This window comes from Physeter macrocephalus, chromosome 8 (assembly GCF_002837175.3).
Source record: "Physeter macrocephalus isolate SW-GA chromosome 8, ASM283717v5, whole genome shotgun sequence".
Classification (NCBI taxonomy): Eukaryota; Metazoa; Chordata; class Mammalia; order Artiodactyla; family Physeteridae; genus Physeter; species Physeter macrocephalus.
In genome coordinates this window covers 144,264,715-144,283,399 of record NC_041221.1, presented here as the reverse complement: position 1 = coordinate 144,283,399, position 18,685 = coordinate 144,264,715, and the positions used below count along the sequence as shown (strand labels likewise).

The 18,685-nt window shown below is 45.9% G+C and overlaps 1 protein-coding gene across 1 annotated transcript in view; it reads left to right on the top strand.

Moving 5' to 3' along the window:
• SH3TC2 (SH3 domain and tetratricopeptide repeats 2) overlaps positions 1 to 18,685 on the top strand; it is a 62,112-nt gene that overhangs the window by 25,659 nt on the left and 17,768 nt on the right. Inside the window, exons 5-12 of the mRNA XM_028492594.1 lie at positions 122 to 265; positions 1,321 to 1,522; positions 2,300 to 2,373; positions 4,549 to 4,744; positions 10,151 to 10,284; positions 13,065 to 13,106; positions 13,231 to 14,928; positions 15,037 to 15,217. Coding sequence (XP_028348395.1) covers positions 122 to 265; positions 1,321 to 1,522; positions 2,300 to 2,373; positions 4,549 to 4,744; positions 10,151 to 10,284; positions 13,065 to 13,106; positions 13,231 to 14,928; positions 15,037 to 15,217 — 2,671 coding nt within the window. The remainder of the gene's footprint in view (positions 1 to 121; positions 266 to 1,320; positions 1,523 to 2,299; positions 2,374 to 4,548; positions 4,745 to 10,150; positions 10,285 to 13,064; positions 13,107 to 13,230; positions 14,929 to 15,036; positions 15,218 to 18,685) is intronic.

Genomic DNA, 18,685 nt, shown 5'->3' with positions numbered 1-18,685 from the left:
GTGGAGTCAGATTAGGGATGGAGGTCTGGGGGAGAAATTCAGGAGGGAAATTGCTCACCCTAATGATCAGCTAATGGCAGAAATCATGCCCTTGAGGAATCTTGTTGGTTTGACTTCTTAGGCTACGTATCCATGTGTCTGGAGCATCTCCTCTTTGACCACAAGTACTGGCTTAACTGCCGACTGGTGGAGGATACAGAGATCCACGTGTCAGTAGATGATAAACACCTGGAAACAATATACCTGGGACTCCTGATCCAGGAAGGTGAGCATGGTGTAGGGGTGGGGATGGGGGTCTTATCTGGATATATGTTATCAGAGTCCTTGAAATAATTAGGATACAAAGGTAGGCAAAAACCATTTAAACATGAAAATATTCACAAATGAACCCACCTGTTATAATATTACTTCAAACGTCTCTCTCAGTTTAACATCAATATCACGTGAACAGCTATGTAGGCCAGTCTCACTGATTGTCTGATGTTAGAACCACCCGGGAATTTTTAAGAAGATGCCCATATCAGGGCTCAGCTGGGGCCAATTAATCTCTAGAGATGGGGGTCAGGCTTTGGTATTTTTTGAAAGTTGCCCAGGTTATTCTAATATGCATCCAAGGTTGAGAACCACTATTCCAAACATGTGATATAATTTGATTGTAAAATAAAATTGCAGATCTTGCAAAACTTTCATGATTTCATGAGATCGAGGAAAGTGATATTGTGGAACTGCTTGGAGCACCCACCAGTCTGTTTACAAGGAAGGATCCAATCAAGGCTGCAGCCAACCGGTTAATAACTGATGACATCATAGACACAGTGAAAGAGCCAGATTTGCATAGAATATTTTGCAGAATGATTCCCTTTCTGATTGTTTTGCATGAATCATATGAAGGAAAAACTTCCATACTGTACGACTGTGAAATTTAATTGGAGAAATTATATTCACCCAAATCAACTTAATTTATTCTTTTTTGGTCCTAAGATTAAGCATGAGGTTGCAATTATAACTGAAGTTCTGTTAAATATATTTTCATGAACTCTTGTTTCATTTTTTTCTCAAGGTGAAGTCCCAATTAAACCTCATTCTTGAGAATTATGTGGAGTTTTTGGTGTCTATTTTAAGTGAATTTCCTCTCAGTGGCTTTTTTCCCTGGTACCAGTTTTCCTGGGGTCACAAAGACCTCTTGTAGTTCCTCCCCCCGGACTGTGTACTTTACTTTCAGAAAGAAAAGTATCTGGGCTCTGATGGAAACATACATAGCGGGATACTCCATTTTCACTTCCGGCTACTCCTGGAAAGAGCTTTTCTCATTCTCTGCAGGTCACTTCTTCTGCAGAGCCACGTGCTCCATGGCTCAGCCAGCTGAGAAGGAAGGGGAGTATTTGACATTTTGCAAGAATGAGTTAATCTCGGTGAAGACAGCTGAAGGCGAGTTCGAGTGGGAAGGCGTGTCCTTGGTGACGGGTCAGCGGGGCTTGGTGCCGGTGTCAGCCTTGGAACCCCTGCCTCTCCCTTTCCACCAGTGAGTAGCCACTCACCTCCTGGGAGAGGGTCTCAGAGCGCACTGAGGTCTGCAGAACAGAGTAGGCACATTTGCAGATGTGGACATCCATGGTGCCAGGGAGGGAACAAACCTGGGTGCCTTTTTATATTTTGTTATTTTTTTAAGTCAAGATTTGCACAATTAGATGAAATGGAGACAACTCAAAATTTCAGATGGACATTGTACCAAAGAAGAAATACACTGCCTGGCCTCCAGTGCAGTGTTTCTCACTGTGGGGACTGGGGACCATTTGTACCAGAGTCGCCTGGGGATTCTACTGCAAGTTTATACCCTCTGGCCCTCCTCAGACTCTCTTGAGGTTGGATCCAAAAACCTGCATTTTATATAAGCTCCCCTTAAACATCCGGGGATGTTTTTCACACTAAAGTTCCAGAATCCTTGCTGGAAGATACAGTAAACTCAAACATAGAGCGTGACAGTAAGCATGATTCCAGGCCGTGGGTTCTGTGTGTGGCAAAGAATCTGACAGTGAGAATGGAATGGGATCCTTTGTTAGATATTTAACTGACAAGCTAATTGCTGAGCCAGAAAATATCCCAGACCTGCTGAGCTTCTTTATTTTTCACAGTGCTTGATAAAAAGTAAGTTCTCAGTAAATGTTTGCCACTATTATAATGAGAGTAACCAAAATTACAATAATACTTATCAGCATCAGCATCATTTTAATGGATTATTCTGCTCACTGTTCAAATTTTTTGAAATCCATGTTTGCAAACCCCATGTTTCCATTGGCAGATGGTTCCTAAAGAATTATCCAGGAAGCTGTGGCCTTTCCAGGAAGAGGGATTGGACAGGCTCCTATCAGATCGGTACGGCTGAGTTGAAGGCAGTATTATTAGGGAGATAATATTGCTCTGCCTCCTCCTTTTATTGACAGATTTGGAGTCAGTGGATGTGAATTCCTGTCTCACCTCTGCTGCTGACTGGATTTGGGGAACCCAGTTTACCATCTGTTCCCATGCGTTTGCTTGCCGTGAAATGAGAGGTCTCAGATGAGGGCTGTACTGTAGATATAAATACCTCCAGGGACAGGCAGAACACAGATGCGTGGAGGGCCCGGAGGGAAGATGTTAGGGAATGGTAGGGACCATAGGGATTTAAAGATATGTGGGAAAAAAAAAAAGCCCTGTATGGGCCAGATGTGGCCTGCAGGCTGCCTGCTTTCAATCTCTAGTCAAAACATTTTCTAATTTCCTTCAGAGTTCTGTGAAGTTAATCTTGAGTTTAGGAAGATTAAGAATGCTTGGCACATAGCAGGTGCTCAGTAAATATTTGTCGAATAGATGAAATACATACATACATATCTATGAATAAATACATGCATACATTTTATGTAATCTCTATACACATGTGTATGTATGTATATTTATATATACACATACACACACATAAATATATACACATATATCTATAAGTATATTTGTATCTACTGGATAAGGAAATTTAATGTTTTCTATGTATCTAGAATATACATTCCTTTCATCTTCATCCTTGGAGCTGCCTTCCCACACCTAGCACAAAGTGCAGTTTTTAAAGTTCTAAGACCAAGTACCACTTTAAAAAAAAAGAAACAGAGGGAATTATGCGACCCAGACATTAGATCTAATCAATAATCAACCACAAACAAGACTTTTAGCTATCTGAGGCAGTATGGCCTTGTCGTTAGGAACATGGGGCTGTGAAGTCCTGTTCTGGGTTCCAATTCTAGCCCCACAACTTAAAACCAGTGCGACCTCGGCCAGTTCATGACGTGCTCTCACAATGCCACAACTTCCTCATTAGTAAAATGTTACTGTAAAACCAACTTTAAATGTTGTCATGAGAAACTAAACTAAATGACATCTGTAAATCACTTAGGACAGTTTTCTTTCATTGTAAGTGTTTAACACATGGTAGATACTACCAAAGCAGTGGGAACTTCTGATTCTGAAGACACAGTCAACAGAAACTTGACCAAAAATGTCAGGAAAAAAAAACCCAGTAGCTTTAGCAGGGGAGCTAAAGCAAATATGGAAACTGGGGCATATAAAAACTGCTACCTCAACTAGAGCTGGATTAGTGGAAAGAAAGGTTAACAGCAGTGGAGAGACTTAAGTTCTAGTTCACACACAAACTCCTTGGACAAATCACGTACCCTCTCTGTGCTTCCACCTTCTAATCTATAAAAAGGAGATTCTGATAGTTGCTCTACTTACTCTTTGGGGCTCCTAGAAAGATCTGAGAAAAGGACATAAGTGTACTTTGTAAACTGGAGAGTACAATTCTCATAAATATATTATTACTAGATCCTAGTTTGGCAGCTGATCAAGCTAGGTAGTGACCATAGTCAGAAGAGGAGTCTTCCAGAACCCTCTGGGTAACCAGCTGTTTTCTGTTCGCCAGTGATATGAGGCTAACATGTATTGAGGGTTGCCTAGGTACCAGGCATTGTGCACTTTATCTCTTCAACTCTTTCTGATATTTGTAAGAGACAGGTATTCTCATTATCCCCATTTTACAGTTGGGGAGACTGAAGGTCATAGTGGCCAAAAGAGCCAGAAGGAAATGGAGAGATCCTACAGTAGTCCTCACCCTGGTCTGTGGATCTGTGCCAACCATGACAAAGTGTTTACATGATAATGGCAAATCAGAAAAGTAGGACAATATAGTGAGCTTTCCAGTTTGACATAAGCTACCTTTATTCCGTTTTAAGGTATACCTAGTATTCTGAGATTATATTTACTACGTTTGTTAAAATTTCTTTTATAAAATGGTGGTAAAAGTGGATGGGAGTTCCTTTTTTGAATTTCCTAGCTTGGCCAAATGAAAAGCCAGTTACCCTATATCATTCCTGCCAATTTCTTTTTTTGAGGGGGGAGAGAAATTTTACTGGTCCTTAAAGTTCTAAAGTCTGGGAACTCTTCATTTCATATTACGTTGGAAGCTAGTGGAAGGCTCAGCTGTTCCTGCCTTATTTGGTTAACCTGTGTGCTGTTTTCCCACAGGTAGAGGAAAATGTAAGGCCTGGCAGGAATATGAGAGGGAAGAAAAGGATGAACTGAATTTCCACCAGGGAGAAAGCATTGAGATCATCGGCTTTGTCATTCCTGGGCTTCAGTGGTTCATTGGGAAGTCAGCGCTCTCAGGAGAAGTGGGCTTTGTCCCCACCAGGAACATAGATCCTGATTCTTATTCCGCAATGTGAGTATGACACACAGACCCTCTGGGATGTGCTGGAGCAGGGCCACCTTCCCCAGTGGTCCTTCCCCATTCTGAGCAGGTTTGAAGATGAGCTTCAGGGTTTCCTGGTAACATGAACCCAGAGGAGCACATTCTGACAATCAAGGCGACATGAGGAGTGATAGGAAAGAAAATATGAGTGATCAGGGAAGGAGTCAGTTCAGTTCATTTCAGCAGATGGTCATTGAGGCCTTCCTCTGTGCAAGGAGAGAAGCACAACCCTCCAAACCCAGGGCCTGCTCTTAGCGCTTCCCACCCAATCAAGGGGCCCCATCAGGGGAGTACACACACAGGGACCTATAGACTCCAGCTTAGTGAATGGAGAGTCCCTCCCACATAGGTCTGTCTGCTGAAAGCTTAATGTATGGGAAGTCAGTGTTGGCCAGGATGGCGGAGTGCCTCTTTTACTCTTTGCTGCCTTAAGTACAGAAGGGCTGGTTCTGAGGAGCAGAGCCACCACATGACCAGTCAGCAGCAGGTGGCCAGCCTGCTCCATCCACCCTGTCATGGAGTGCTGGAGTACTGCCTGGTCTCTCTGGGTGGGCATCCTGCACGGGGATAGCAAACAGTAGAAAGCCTGGGCCCAGGAAGTACAAGAGGGAACACAGAGTTGGTGGCTAACATTGAGACACTGTAGCACTCCACATGGGGAAAACACAGCCCAAGCAATGCCTAAGGCTCTGAACACTCCAACTGGAACTCCTTCCCTTGTGGAAAGAGCCACTAAGGAGAGTGGACCAAGGGCAGAAGATTCCTCTAAGCCCTGTCCTTTTTAGGGAGAGGGGAGAGAAGGTCATTTTCCCTGCACAGAAATGTGGGAACCCAGGTACCTCTATAAGAGGAAGATCACTCACTATGCTCCTGGAGAGGTATGGAGAGCAATGGGAGTTTAGAAGGAGATAAAGGGTGTCAAGAGAACTTGCCTCAAAAAGGTAACATGTGAGTTCAGCTTTGCACGGTGTAAGACATTTCAACAGACGTCAGGGCTTCCCTGGTGGCGCAGTGGTTAAGAATCCGCCTCCCAGTGCAGGGGACAAGGGTTCAAGCCCTGGTCCGGGAAGTTGCCACACGCCGTGGAGCAACGAAGTCTGTGAGCCACAACTACTGAGCCTGCGCTCTAGAGCCCCCGAGCCACAACTACTGAAGCCCGCATGCCTAGAGCCCGTGCTCAGCAACAAGAGAAGCCACCGCAATGAGAAGCCCATGCACCGCAACAAAGAGTAGCCCACGCTCACTGCAACTAGAGAAAGCAAGCACGCAGCAAGGAAGAGCCAACGCAGCCAAAAATAAATAAAATAAATTTAAAAAAAAACAAAAACATTTCAACAGACGTCAATAGGGAAAGGAGGTCACAGGTAGTAAAGTAAGGGGGATGTTGAGGAACGATTCATGTTGTTGGGGGCAGGTCACCAGGAGGGTGCTAGTGTGGCAAAGGCTCAGCGGGGCCATGATGTGAAAACAGGAAACGCCTATGCCATGGGCCTGTCAGGGCATGAGGAGCCACTGAATGTATCTGAGCAAGGGTGACATGATGTGACTGGGACTTCTGTCTAGGAAGCCAACCCTGGCTTTGGCTGAGGTGTGCATGGTCAGGGGAGAGCCTGGAGGCAGGGGACCAATGAGAAGGCTGAGGTTAGGGGCATTTGGGAAGGGGCAAGGGGAATGGAGAGGAGAGGGCACTGCTAGGACCAGTCAACAGACTTTAGAGATTCTGGGAGCTTACAAATATGGATACCTGTGTTCTGCCCCCAGCAGTTCATTTTCATTGGTCTGCGTGGGGCCTGGGCAGCCATGGTTGTTAAAGCTCCCCAGGTGGGGCTAGTGTGCAGCCCAGGTGAGAACTGCTGCTAAAACTACCCCCTCAATTTACTGCAGGAGTAGGTGAGGACCCCCGGAGTGAAACAGCTGAACCATGGCTTGGGTCTGGAATCAAAGATTGCTGATGTTAAATCTAGGGTTCTTTTTCAAAAACAGAGTCCTGCAGCTGAGGTCCTAGTGAAAGGGAGGAAGAATAAAAAGAACAGAGACTCCATGGGGAAGAACCGTTTATAGAGCAGAGGAAGAAAGAATGTATCAGAGGAAGAAAGGACGGCTGAGCAGGAGGAACCAGCCATGTGGGAGGTGGGGGATGCTTAACACTGTGGAAGGCCTTTGAAATTGACCATTGAGAAGTCACTGGCCCTGGGGAGGTCACTGGTCATTGGGTGGCAGCATAGGTCAGTAATAAAGAATTCCAGAGCCAGACTTCCTAGAAGGCATTTATGGCCATGTGAGCACATCGTGTGTCTCCATTAGCTTACCAGCTGGGTGACTTTGGATATGTTAATTTGTTTCTCTAAGCTTCAGTTTTCTCTTCTGTAAAATTCATACAGTATTAGTATTTGCCCATAAGATTGTCGAGTTAAAATGAGCTGATACATGTAAAACACTTAGAATGGTGCCTGGCACAGTGTGTGTGTGTATGATCAATATGCATTAACTCTTATTGCTGTTACTGTTGTGGGTGGTAATCTCTGAGAGGCAGTTTTAACAGGATACTGGGGGCAGGTGTCAGATTTAATCAATTATATTGAACTTCTGTACCTCATATGCCTCAAATGACAATAACCCAGTACTACTAAATTAATCTGATCATCACATTTTAGCTGGCTTAGTTGTACAGGATACACTTACCCTGCAGAATATCATCCCCTGTATCCAAGTGGTGGCAGGAAACCTTCTCCTTACTTGCACAGAGTTGCCTGTTGGCCTCTACCTGGTCACCCGTGGGACCCCGTGCACCAGAGGTTGCGCATTAGGTAGGGAAGGGGAAAGTGGACAGGAGACGGAGGAGTGGGAGAGGGAGAGAAGAGGAGAACTGGCTCATTGCACACTCTAGAAATCACTCTCTAGATTATAGATACCCCCGAAACACCGCAGTTGGAGGAAAACCCCACAAACAACCTGCCAGCAGCAGCCAGGGTGTAGAAGTCCTGGGAACCATCCTTGTGTGCTGTGCTGTCCCTGTGATCAGGCCACTGGGTGTCACTCTTAGTCTGTGTTCGTTTAGGGTCAGGTTTCTGAAGATGGTCCAGCATTTGCTGAAATCTCCATCCTCTTCCCCCAGCTTTCCTCCCTGTACTGGTGTATTACTCCCTGAAGTGTTTGTACCCTGTTTGTACATATGTATGCATGTATGAATGTATATATGTATGCATGCATGTATTCTTTGATTTATTCATTTAACCAAATTGGCAGTGTATTGAGAATGAAATTTCTCAGAAGCTGTTTTCTGAGTCATATTTAGTCTTTGCCTCTGACCCATGGGAAAGGGATACTGCTTATCCACGGAAGCAAATTTTTGTGGGTTTCCTTTTTTACAGCCCAGATTTCAACATCAGCTACCTAATTTCACAGCAACAGTAGCTGGAAAACCCATTCTTAAACCTCAGGCAGGCCTTCTCTCCGAATAGACAAAGTGTTTGTATTTGGCCAGAGTGACTTTGAAGACTCTCAGTAGCACTGTGTGGAGCACGTCAGCCTGCCATGTTTCTAGAAGCTCTGCCACGCTCCTTCTAAGCCTGTCTCCATGCTGGGACAGCCCTAACGTAATTTGGCAAGCTTCTTAGACTCTAAGCATCTGGGACTCAGGACGTTAGCAGATCAGCCATGAGGCAGTGGACACAGAGGCAGAAGACCTCAGCTTCAGTGTCAGCTTTACCACTTTCTAGCTGTGTAATTCTGAGCGTGTCACTAAATTACTTTCTGAATCTTCATCTATAAACATGGATAAAAATACCTACATCTTAGGGTTATTATGAAGGGTAAATGAAATAGTAAATTCAGGAATGCTTTGTAAAATTCAAGTGTTCTACAGAAATTTGGGATCATATTCTTTTTATCTCAAATGAGTTTAGATGTAGAATTCAATTACATGCTCCCAGCCGCAGCCGCTCCGCGGCATGTGGGATCCTCCCAGACCGGGGCGCGAACCCGGTTCCCCCGCATCGGCAGGCGGACGCGCAACCACTGCGCCACCAGGGAAGCCCTACATGCTCTTTTGAGGATGGAGGCTCTTAGAGTGCTGGGGAGAATCTGGAGGTCAAGCCAGAGAGATGGGGGTTCAGTAAGTGTGGTGTCAAGAGCCATAGATGTCAGGACACAGCTTTAGTGCCAGTTCTGCCACTGATTAGAGGTGGGACCTTGAGCAGTTCACATTAATGGCTAGTTTTCTCATCACTGACTTTCAAACTACATTTATCTGAGCTATGGGGATAATGGGTAAGTGGCAGACCATGGCACTCCATCCCAGCCCCTCCGTTAACCCTGCTTGAAAGAGAGAACCTCTTCTTACATCCTACTTACATCCTGCTCTACCGCTCCCTAACCACCAACTTTTTCTGTGCCTCAGTCTCTTCCTTTGTAAAAAGGGGATAAGAATAGTACCTGTATCATAGGGCCACTGCATAGATTAAATGAGTTAATAGTGTGTGATTCATAATAAGCCCCTTCCAAGTGTTAGCTGTTATTAACTCTTGGGCTTCTAAGTTATTTTTGTTTTAAAACTGGATTCTGAAGTTTAAAGAATATTTAGAACTGAAAGAGATATTAAATGTTGTCCAGATAGGCACTGGACTGAATACTTTCCGAGGCACTTCTAATTTTCATATTCTTTGATTCTATGACAGACCTCTAGTGAGCAAATTAGTTTTAACAATTAGTTTATACAATAGAGTGAATATACAGAACTCTGTTATTTATAATCATTTCTTCCAGCCCCCTGGCCCTCCTTCTACCCCCTTCCCACACCTTAGCCTTCTTTCTCTATCTTAATGCTACATAACACTGTTCTGTGTCATGGAATCAGATGTCAACATCCAATGTGAAAGGTTTGTTCTGACCACAGTCACGTTTTCTCCATTGTTCCTCTAGATTGTGTCATTAGTCCCGAGTGTTTTCTTGAAATAACCTGTCAAAGAACATCTTTTAATGGTCCTTTTCCAACTCTTACATTTAGGGCAGCCAGTTCCTATTTCTTCCCTTAAAAATGGTCACCATGTGGTCTCAAAGAATGGGTAGGAGTCGAAGGAAGAGACTTTGTTTTTCTTGGGAGATGGAGTTTTAACAGGAGGGGTATTTTCGTTGCCACTTTGATCAATTCAGCAACGGCGTAGGTCAGTTCTGCACAGATGAGGTGCTACCAGCTCTTCTTCCTTGCAGTATAAATAAATACATTATACAACAGTGAGATGAGGAGTCTGAGTTCAGCTCTGGGCATGTGGGTTGATGGCTTCTCTGGGTCCTTCACTACATCCTAGGGCGAAAAGAGAAGGGGTCGTGTCTGGAACCTTGCCCTGATCTGTGTCCATGTCTTTTGCCTCAATACAGGAGCAAGAACTCCATCTTTTTCAGTGATGAGGAAAGATGCTCTCTGGGGGTGCCGGGAAGTGACAGGAAAGCTGAGTGTGCCAGCTTCCTCCACACGCTTGCTCAGACGGACATAACATCTGTCTACCGGCTTAGTGAGTGTTCGCTTCTCAGACCCCGTGAAAGCCCAAGCTCCTCAAGATTAAGGGAGTGTTCCTAACTAGAAACAGAATATCTCTAAAGTATAATCCTATGCATGAATGTGAGGCTATGACCACGGTTGAGTTGATAACCTGGGTCATATTTGATTAGCAGCATTTTCACTTTGCATTTCAGACAGTTCTGGAGTTGAGGGGGACTTGCTGCCTAGAAACTCTGAGATGTGATGAAATCAACTCAGCTATAGCATGGGAGGCTGGCCATATTGAGCCTCCCATTCTAATCCTGGAGAAGAAAACTTCCTGAGCTGTGGCTGAGGGTTTTCCTTCTAGAGCTGAAGTAGGTCTGGCTCCCCAGTAATAAGGGTGGAGCCATAGAATGTCATAGCTAGAAGGACCCTAAGAGATGACTTCTCCTCTTATTTTACAGATTAGGAAACTGAGGCCCAAGTGAATTAGTGCCTGGATAAGAACTGCCCTCCCCTGTCTTCTCGTCAGGACAATCCCTACTGCACCACGCTGCCCCTGACACAAAATTACATTGGACTGTTGGGTGTGTTAGCTTTGGGTGGGTGAGGGACCTCAGTGCCTAGCAGAGTTTTCAGCAGTGTCTGAATGACTGACTGAGTGAATGAATGATACTCTTTTCTTTTACTTTGGGAGGGGCCCACTGCTCTGTGTCAGGAAATGCATTCATTGACAGGGTTTGAGGAAGGATTCCTGTTTCTCCTATCTCTTCAGTGATGGTGATGTTGTGTCTACTCCTGTATGGCCAGATTAGATGGCGCACATTTCACGGGTGCAGCCAGAGATTCTGCAGAAAGGACCCTCAGGCCAGCTCCTGGAGCAGAGGTGGGAATTGGAGAGTTTCTTCCAGGCACAGGAACATTTGTGAAGAGCACCTCACCCTGGCATCAGCACCAGCCCTGGCAGCACTTTCTTGCCACAAGCCGATCACAGTGCCCCACCAGGCTGAGCCAGGAAGCTGAAGCTATGAATCCAGCCTGGTAGGCAGGAGGTCTGAAAGGTCTAAAAATCAAGGACTACTTGGGGTCTGCCTTGAAGGCAGGGTGGCTACAGGCTTGGATCCAGGGTATCTGCCAATTGTTGATCCAGTGGTTGAGAGAGGTCCAGGGGCAGGTCTCAGGCAGCCCATTAGCTCGTATCTACAGACCAGGAGTGCAACTCTGCTGGGTGCAGGGCTACGCCTTATGGCTGCACGGGCTATCCCTGGCACCAAGGCAACCAGCAGAGGGTGCATCCTATTGGTGAATTCCAACTCCCCCAAGGCCTATGCCCTGTAATTCTTCTTCCCAGAGGAAGCATTTTTTTGGTAACTCATGCATCATTTGTGCTCTCGGTGGGCCTGGCCTGCAGAGAAATGACTGCATAAGACTGGCACGTGTTCCGCCACATCGGGGAGGGCCAGGTGCATGAACAGCTCTCCAGAGCCCAGTTCTCTAGCTCTGCTGTGTTTGGCTGTGGGACCTTTGGGGGTTGCAGATCTTAAGTATGTGCAATGACACTCACAGAAGAAGCCTTCCCTAGAGAATAGCAAGTGGAGGCTTGACTTGGTGAGGGGCCTGCTACCCTCAAAGTGCACTGGAGAGCTCAGAGTGCAGGCACAGGTGGCTGGCTATTGCTTTTTTTCCAGGAAGAGGTAGAATCTTCTTTCTAGCAGCCCTTGTCCTATGGAGCATGAACCTGGCCTTCGCCTCCACAAGTTCCACTGTGGCTGCTTTAGCCAAGGGGGTCAACTTCTTTGCTGCCAAACCCCAGGTTGTCTTCTTGGTTCTCACCTTATCTTATTTCACTTTTGTTATGTTAGGTGGGTGCACCATAAGCCACCTTGGTCTCCTTGACTCCTCTTTTCTCTTTACAGACTGCTTTTTCAGTCTCCTTCATTGGCTCCCATCTGCAAGTAAATGCTGAAGTTTTTCTGGCTCATTCACAAATCCCCTCTCCCCACTCCTCCCCCACCTGCTTTGTGTTTCCTTCCAAATCCTTCTTCTGGGACTTTGACCCACTCTTTGTGACCTGTTGTCAGTCACAAGTCCATATTTGCAAGTCTCCACTTTTCTCCTTGGCCGCAGATCTATTTCATTCTCTGCTAGAACTCCTGCAAGTACCGCAAACTCAAAACATCTAAAACTGCTCAAGACTGTCCCTTCTCCCACTTCATCCCACCAAGGTACTTCAGGGAACAAAACTTAGGAACTGCAGATGCTTCTTTACCTTCTTTTCTTCATTATTTATATTTGGTCACCTCATCCTGTCAAATTTACGAAGCACATTGTGCACACTGAGTCTGTCTTTTGAGTGGATGGATGATGAATGAATGGAGGAAGGAAGAAGGAAGGCTGTACACACATAAATGGGAGGCAGTGCCACGTACCACAAAGTGCGCTGCCCTTGGAGTTCTGTTCATGGCTTTGTCATAACTTGCTGAGACATTTGGGCCTTCAGATTCTACCCTCTGCCCCCCAACCCATACGCACACCTCTTGTCATAGAGCTCATGTTTCTGGCTTTTCTTCTCTGACTCTGTTCTCGTTTCTACCTCAGTTCCCAACTGTAAGGTGAGTGGGTTAAGTAAGATGATCTTCAGGTCCCTGCAGCATTGATGGTGAAGGGAAGATGCTGCCTAGTACCTTAGGGATGGCAAATGGTCTGAAACTGAAAAAGTGTCCAAGGGGCCACTGGTCAGGGAGCACCTGTAGGCATAAGCATACTGGGCCATTCTAACCTAACATGGGTTCGTCCTTCATCTCTATCCAGGTGGGTTTGAATCCATCCAGAGTCTTCCAAACGATCTGAGCGGTGAGTAGAGATCATGCTGAACCTGACCTCCAGTCCTGCAGGATAGCGTCCTGTCCTCTTGCCAAGAGCTGACCACCATAGTTGCAAGTACTTAGGGTTGCTCAATTCTGCCTATCCCTTACAGCGTCCCAGCCCGAAGGCTTCAAGGAGACCCGGCCTGGTGGAGCCTGGGAGGAGCATCAGGCCGTGGGCTCCAGACAGTCCAGCAGCTCCGAGGACTCCAGCCTGGAGGAGGAGCTCCTTTCAGCCGCCTCAGACACCTATCACCTGCCAGAGCCTGATGACCTCGATGACCCGGAACTGTTCATGGACCTGAACACCGGTCAGGAGGAGGAGGAGGCTGAGAACTTCACCCCCATATTGGCTTTTCTGGATCACGAGGGTTATGCTGACCACTTTCAGAGCCTCTATGATTTTTCCTTCTCTTTCCTCACAACTTCCTTCTACAGCTACTCTGAGGAGGATGAGCTCGTGGCCTACCTGGAGGCCTCGAGGAAGTGGGCCAAGCGGAGCCACATGACCTGGGCCCATGCCCGGCTCTGCTTCCTCCTGGGCCGGCTAAGCGTTAGGAAGGTCAAACTCTCTCAGGCCAGGGTGTACTTTGAGGAGGCCATCCACATTCTCAACGGGGCATTTAAGGACCTATCCTTGGTGGCTGCCCTGTACATCAATTTGGCGGCCATCTACCTGAGGCAGAGGCTGAGGCATAAAGGCTCGGGCCTGTTGGAGAAGGCAGGTGCCATGTTGGTCTGCCTGCCTGACCGGGAGTATAGTGCCAAGAGTGAGCTGGATGTGGTGGCCTATGTGCTGAGACAGGGCATTGTGTCGGGCAGCTGCCCCCTGGAGGCCAGAGCCTGCTTCCTGGCCGTCCGATTGCTCCTAAGCCTCGGCCGGCACGACGAGGTCCTGCCCTTTGCTGAGCGCCTGCAGCTCCTCTCTGGACACCCTCCCACCTCGGATGCTGCAGCCACTATCTTGAGTTTTCTCTATGACGAGAAATATCTGCCACACCTTGCGGTGGCTTCTGTCCGGCAGCGTGGTACTCAGAGCACCCAAGGTATGGCCCTTCCAATTTGGCAGGTCCACCTGGTCCTCCAGAACACCACCAAGCTCCTTGGCATCCCCTCCCCAAGCTGGGGTGAAGTTTCTGCCCTGGCATGCCCAGCACTCAGGCAGGCACTGGCTGCCTGTGAGGAGCAGGTGGATCAGAGCACCCAGAGGACCCTGTGTCTCATCCTGTCCAAAGTGTACCTCCAGCATAGGTCTCCTGATGGTGCCATCCACTACCTGAGCCAAGCCTTGTTGCTAGGCCAGCTGCTGAGTGAGCAGGAAGCTTTTGAGTCTTCCCTCTGCTTGGCATGGGCCTATCTCTTAGCCAGCCAGGCAAAGAGGGCTTTGAACATCCTCGAGCCACTCTTATACTCCCTGAAGGAGACAGAGAGTGTTACCCAAAAGGGAGTGGTCCATAACCTCCTGGGACTCGCACTTCAAGGTGAAGGCCGGGTGAACAGGGCAGCCAACAGCTATCTTCGGGCCTTGAACAGAGCTCAGGAGGCAAGGGATGTGCGCAACCAGGCGGTGGCTTTGGCCAATCTTGGCCATCTGACCCTTAAATCCTGGACTCAGCAGCCAGCCAGGGACTATCTTCTGCAGGCTGTGCAACTCTATTCTAAACTCCAGGCCAGCATGGAGACAGACATGGAACTAGTACAGGTTCTTCTCTGGTTGGCCCAAGTTGAGGTGTATCGACGCCAGCTGGCCAGTGGCCGCTTTTGTTACGAAATGGCATTGCTGTTTGGATTAAGGCATCAACACCTGAAGAGTGAGTATATCCCGTGCTGCTGGGATGCTTTAGAGAAAAGTGTTAGAAGACGTTTTTTCCTTTGTCCTATCTCCGGTCATCTCATCCATGTTCCTGCTTTATGTTCAGGTCAGCTTCAGGTCACCAGATCCCTCTGCCATTTCTACAGCTCTGTGTCCCCGAGCCCCGAGGCATGTATCACCTACCACGAGCACTGGCTGGCCCTGGCTCAGCAACTCAGGGACCGGGAGATGGAGGGGAGGCTGCTGGAGTCCCTTGGGCAGCTCTATCGGAACCTAAATACGGCCAGGTGAGTCCAGGCTCAGGGATAATTCTAGAACATCTTTTCTTCCTTAAGGAGAATCAGTATTCTTTCCTTCACGAAGTCAAGTCCAAATGCACATGATATATTTATGGCATCGTGGAAAAGAACGTGGTCTCTGCAGCCACATTGCAAACTCAGTGCCATCCATCACTTACTAGCTGTGTGACTTGGGGCAAGTTTTTACACTTCTCTGTGCCTCCGCTTCCTCACCAGTTAACACACATGGGGTGCTTGGAACAGTGCCTGGTAGACAGGGCTCAGTCATGTTGGTTATGTTACAATTACCTGTGTGTTTCTATAACAACCCATCAAGTGAATGTGGCTGAGGGTGCATAATTCAGAGAGGTGGCGGTTACACTGAGGACCGTGGAACCCTCAGGAGGTCTTCGTTACCTGAGGAAGTTGGTATTAGAGAAAGGACCAACGTAAATAAATGCACAGAAAGCAGGGGTGTAAAATTTCACAGTAAAAATTTTTGATTGGAAACTTACCTTTAAAATGAAACTGAAAAGGATGAAACTAAGTTTATTTTCACTTTTTAGTTACGAAGCTTAGGTTATCATTGCAACTATGCACTAAGTTGTAGAATAAATACACAACAAAAGAACTGTTAACTTTTCAGCTTAATTGTGTTGACAAAACTGTATAATAGCACAATTAAACCTCCTTTGTTTTGTGATTGACTTTGAGCACTCTCTTAGAAAGACTCATTTTTGCAAAAATATCCCAAAACTTAACTTTTTATCCAAGCCTTTTTTTTCACCCTTTGATATTTAAAGTATTCTCAAGTGGATTATCCTTCCATCTCTTGCTGATTTTCCCTTTTCTATCTCTTTACTGGTCAAATCTGCCTGATCCTCATTTGCCAGTGACATGACCTGCAGTTCTGCTTTCTGACAAGCCTTTGATTCCATTAAATTCTACATGGTTTGCAAGATATTTAATTTCACTTTGTGACAGATTAGCATTGTAACATTGTATTCATAATTATGACTGACTTCTAATGTAGAGCAGGGATAATTGCTATTGTTGAGCAGAGAGAGGTGATTGAGGAGAAGCTATTTAAATGACAATTTTTGCTTTTCTAGGCAACGTGGTAACTTGGGCACCTGGTCAGTCAGATCACTAATAATCAGATAACGAATTCTCTCTTTCAATTTCTCTCTCCCATTCTGTCTCCGTCTCCCTCATCTCGTCCCTCTTTTATAAGAATCAGGTATCCTCCAAATATCCCATTGCCTTTAGTCCCAGGAAGGGAGTTTTGGATCCTTGCAGCCTGTGAGGGGACAGGAAGTCTGGCCCCAGCCGTACCATGCTTCAATTCAGAACACCCTAGGAGTTTGTATGGTTTTGGAGCAGATCCAGAAGGTAGGCTTGAATTAACCTTAGAGATGAAATAGTCATATATTCATGGTGAGGAATAGTGAGAATGGGCTTTGGGAAAGCTGACTTTTAAGGGACTGGAGTATGGGGGGCAAATATGTGTCAGGTTTATTGCCACCCCTCCCTGTGTACAAGTTCAGTCTCTGATTAATCGCTGTCCAGTCCACCTACCCAACTGCCATCCTTTGTTCACAGCCTTCCTCCCACCTCCAGTTGTCAAAACCCACTGAAATCCTAGGGGGGAAGCCAAAGAGTAAGCCCTGGATGCTCTCAACACAGAGTGCAGAGGCCTTTCTTAAGGCAGTGTGAAGGACCACTGGACTTCTTAGGTGATGGGAGTGACAGAGAGGAGAGAAGGAGGAGTGGGGCTGCGCTTGCTCCAAGAAGTGTTTGGAGGAAGTCACAGGCCACAGAACAGGGAGAGGAGTGACCAAAACTGGATTAGGAGTCAGGAAACCTGAGCCTGCCATGAGCTAATAACATGTCCTTAAATAAGTCTCCTGGTTGCCCCATTTATAAGGTTAAATTGAATGAGGTGCCTTCTAGTTCTAAAATGTTAGGTCTAGGACCAGCCAACTATGCTATGCTGACACCGGCAATAGCCCTATTAGTATAAGAATTCCTCCAGAGAGTCTTGAAGTTTGGAGGCAGATTCTTAAAGATGTGGGGCTTCAAGATCAGAGACCTAAACTTTTTGGGGTTTTGAAAGACTCTGCAGTAGCTTCAGAAGGTCTTGATGTAGTGGCTATAAACTCCATCTGGGCAGACCTCGTGTCTGGCAAAGAACAGGGAGACATACATGTTTGTGTGGACAGCCAAGTAGTTAGTAAATTATTTATTTAGTCCACTAGCTTACAGCCCTGAGCTGCAGGCTGCACACTGACTTGGCTGACTTGGCTGCCGGAGAGGAGATTCAGATGGAGAATGAGGGAGTTTACCCGAGGGAGCCCTTGGTTTCTTTGCTCAGGATTCAGGTAAGGGAAAAACGGTGCTTGCAACTTGGAGGCAGACTTTCTGGTCTTCAGTGACAATTACAGTTGGCAGACGGCTGTCAGTGGAACCTCAGATGCCCTTTCCAGCCGCCTGTTTAGAATCTGGCCTACAGAGCATTAGCTACAGAACAGAGTGGGTCTTTTCTCAGGGAGTTTGCACTGATAAGGACCCAAATAACAGATAGTGGACTGGAATATCAGGGATTACCACCCAAATCAAAAATAATTTTTTCTCCTAAAATTTAAGTTGTTTAAAATTCTATTATAATATTTGCTTATGGTAAAAAAAAAAAAAACAGTACTGAAGGTTATAGTTGAAAAATAAAGGTCTTATTGCAACCTCCCTTTCCCTAAGACTCTTCAGAAGTAACTACTTAAAGATTTTTAAATATCCGTCAAGAAATATTCTATACATATGAAAGATTATATGATACATATTCTCTATATTAAATATATGTTAGGTATATATAATTTGCACATTTTTAGTTACTTAAATGGGATTATGATAGAAGCCCTGTTACATAATATACTCTCATGTTACTTTTTTCATTTAAAAATATCACTATGAAATGTTGATCCAGCATTTTATTCCACTATAGGAGCCCTTCTGAAGTAGTGGGTACTGTGGTAGGTGGTGGGAATTTAATGGTTAGGAAAACAATTTTCAAAAGAACTGTCCAAAAATGGAGCAGTCTGCCCTATGTGGGAGAGAGTGTGTTATCATTATAAGTATTCAAGTAGAGGCTGGTTACTCAGGACTCTTATAGAAGAATGCCCTGAATTGAGCTTTTTATAATAGCTTTATTGAGATGTAATCATATAGCATAAAATTGTCTTTTAAATATACAGTTCAGTGATCTTTAGCATATTCACAGAGTTTTGTAACCATTACCACTATCTAATTTCAGAACATTTTCATGGCTCCCAAAAGAAACCCTATACCCATTAGTAGTCACTTCTCATTAACCCACCCCTACCTAGCCTGGCAACCACTAATCTACTTTCTGTCTCCATGGATGTGCCAATTCTGAACATTTCATGTAAATGGAATCATACAAGATACGGCCTTTTGTGACTG